Raw genomic sequence first — 2,936 nt, 5'->3', positions numbered from 1 at the left:
TGTAGGAATGAAAGGAAAAATCATGAGAAAACAAAACTCTCACCCGTTGTAAATATAATATATGCCTATGAGCAGCATATCATTCTCAAATCTGTAAAATGCTTACTCTATTTACAAAGCGTTTGTTGCATGATTCACTAGATTCTCAAAATAATTTTCCATGAAACACACTAATGAGTTATTAGCCTAATTTTACAGATAAGAAAAATGGTGCTTAGAGAGGTCAAGTGACTTACTCATGGTTAGATATTGGTAACCAAGTTTTCTGGTTTCTTATCAAATATTCTTTCTACTATGCCACTTTGGTTTTCAAACAAATGAAGCAACTAAGGGTTAAGAGTAAAAACCTTATGATTCCAAAAAACTTCACTTGGTACTCTTTTGTGATTAAGAAGTGTACAGGACAGAATAGAAATGTACATTATAAAATATTTGACACTATGATCAAAATATCCCTTCCAGCAGAGTTTAATCAATAAGTTAAAAGTTAGGAAACTCAAAAGTCATTTTACTGTCTTAGTTGATTATTCTATCTTCACTTGTACTGATGAGATTGTAAAATGCAATTTGAAGGCTAAATATATCAAACATCTAACCAATTTTCCTTGCCCAGAAAAATCTTTTCTGCATTCTTTTCGTATTGGAAATGAGGAAATTTGGAAATTTACTTGGACAAAAACGCTATTATTAAAAACATTCTATGTTTACCTATATTAATAATTTTGACAATAGTTCAAGGCAAATTGCATTTACTTTCTTTGAAAATGTCAATACATAAATAAATTTAGTTTTTCTTGTCTAAATATGAACAGTACACTGTAACAGCAAAACATTTGCTGCTGATAGGCTGGGCACAGCAGCTCATGCCTATAATCCCAGCACTTTGGAGGCTGAGGTGGGCAATTGCTTGAGGCCAGGAGTTGGAGACCAGCCTGGGGAACATGGAGAAATCCCATGTCTACTAAAAATACAAAAATTAGCCGGGCATGGTGGTGCACATCTGCAGTTCCAGCTGCTCAGGAGGCTGAGGTAAGGTACTGACAATCACCTGAACCCAGGAAGCAGAGGTTGCAGGGAGCCAAGATTGCCCCACTGCACTCCAGCTTGGGTGACAAAACAAGACCCTGTCTCAAAAAAAAAAAAAAAAAAAAAAAAAGCAACATTTCAAACATTTGGTGAGCGGTCCTCTGTTTTTAATTTTACAAATATTTGCTTAGAATAGTTTGCTTGGATCCTTTAGATATATTTGTAAAACATAATGCATTTTTAGAAGCAATAAATTACAGAACAAAAATGAACATAAAACTTATTTTCTTGTGTTGAGGCAAAATTAAGGGAGGACAAACATTTCCAGACAATGGGGAGAAAACCTGGTACCTTATACAAGGAACTGCTATTTACGTCCTAGTCGATACTTCTGAGATTGTTTACTCTGAAGGTGAATAGTGCATATTTAAATGCATTTTGCTATTCAATATTAATTAACTCAAGAGAATGTAATTCCTAATATAATCTTTTCAATTGATTATATATTCACAAAAATCCATTTGAACTGTCAAGAAAAATGAGTAATACTGACATAGCTGGACACTAAGGTCAGCGTATGCTAACAAAGTGAGAATGGAGGTACTTTCAAGAAAAATGTTGTCTGCTTTCCTTGACAATTTAGCAAAATACCCAATCTAGTAGTGTAACAAGTAAGCATAGTGCTCTGAATCAAATACCTTACAAAATAGTATTGGTGTGGGTTTGTAACCTTTTTAAATGCTTTTATTGCATCATTCTGCTGTTAATGTTGGTATTTATCCTGAAATGACAGCCAATCTGTTCCTGTTAGTTCTTTGGCATGTTTGAAGTCAGCAGAAGCACTCTTTCCTAGGCTTTACTGCTTCCTCAGAAGAATGCACAGTATTTGGAACAAAACCACTTTTAACCCCTTCCCAGCCATCCTGAATACAAATTTCTCCCTTTTTAATAAGTTCATATATGTCTCTTGTCAAGATTGTGAAGGATTCTTCGACATTTGTAGCATCCTTTGCTGAGGTTTCTATATACTTCATTCCACAGTCTGCTGACAGTTTTTCAGCTTCTTCCCTTGTAACTTGACGTTGTGAAGCTAAATCACATTTATGTCCAACTAGCAGGAATACAATCCGAAACGGCTGTACATACATTTTTGCTTCTTCTAGCCAGTCTTTCACATGTTCAAAAGATCGTCGGTTAGTAATGTCAAATACTAAAAATCCACCAACTGAGTTGCGGTAATAAGATCGGGTTATTGATCTGGAAAATAAAGAGAAAAAAGGTTGTATAAGGACAACTTGTTCTTTTTCTTCTCCTTCCAACAATCTAGCACCATAATAACATTTGAAGATATCTTAATATGATTTAACTACAATTTATAAATAAAATATGAGGTATCTCAAGTGAACAAAAATATTCTACAAGACTAATATGCAAGTTTTATACACTGACAGAACACGAAAGTAGTAGTTATTTTTAGATAGACAAATAAGCACTTACATGCTATGTCATCTCGTACTGTCTGATTGTTTTTGCTTTTAAAAATCTGATAGATTATTACATCGTTGTGGTTAAAAATAAGCATATTGAAAGACTGAGTGAAGGGCACAGGTTGCACAACAAACCAGATCTTAAGAATCTCATTCGTCATAAAATTTAATGAACTCATCTATCAATTTAGGAAAAAGAAACAAGGGCTGTAGTATGGATTGAACGTCTGTGTCCCTCCCAAATTCTTTTTTTTTTTTTTTATGAGGCGGAGTCTTGCTCTGTCACCCGGGCTGGAGTGCGGTGGCCGGATCTCAGCTCACTGCAAGCTCCTCCTTCACTATTGCTTGAGGACTCTAACAATCAGCTTTTGGTTTTGCTAATCTTGGTATTCTTTATGGGTTTGTTTCTTTTCTGTCTCATTG

The 2,936-nt window shown here is 34.7% G+C and overlaps 1 protein-coding gene across 1 annotated transcript in view; it reads right to left on the bottom strand.

Annotated features, from left to right (window-relative positions):
• Positions 1–732: 732 nt before the first annotated feature.
• The window catches only part of RAB39A (RAB39A, member RAS oncogene family), a 37,285-nt gene continuing 35,081 nt past the window's right edge, over positions 733–2,936 (bottom strand). The window contains exon 2 of the mRNA XM_011926667.1: positions 733–2,283. Within this exon, the coding sequence (XP_011782057.1) occupies positions 1,857–2,283 (427 nt within the window). The 3' untranslated portion in view covers positions 733–1,856. The remainder of the gene's footprint in view (positions 2,284–2,936) is intronic.

The sequence above is a fragment of the Colobus angolensis genome, unplaced genomic scaffold (genome assembly GCF_000951035.1).
Source record: "Colobus angolensis palliatus isolate OR3802 unplaced genomic scaffold, Cang.pa_1.0 Scaffold7, whole genome shotgun sequence".
NCBI lineage: Eukaryota > Metazoa > Chordata > Mammalia > Primates > Cercopithecidae > Colobus > Colobus angolensis.
This window is presented reverse-complemented; position numbering and strand designations above follow the sequence as displayed.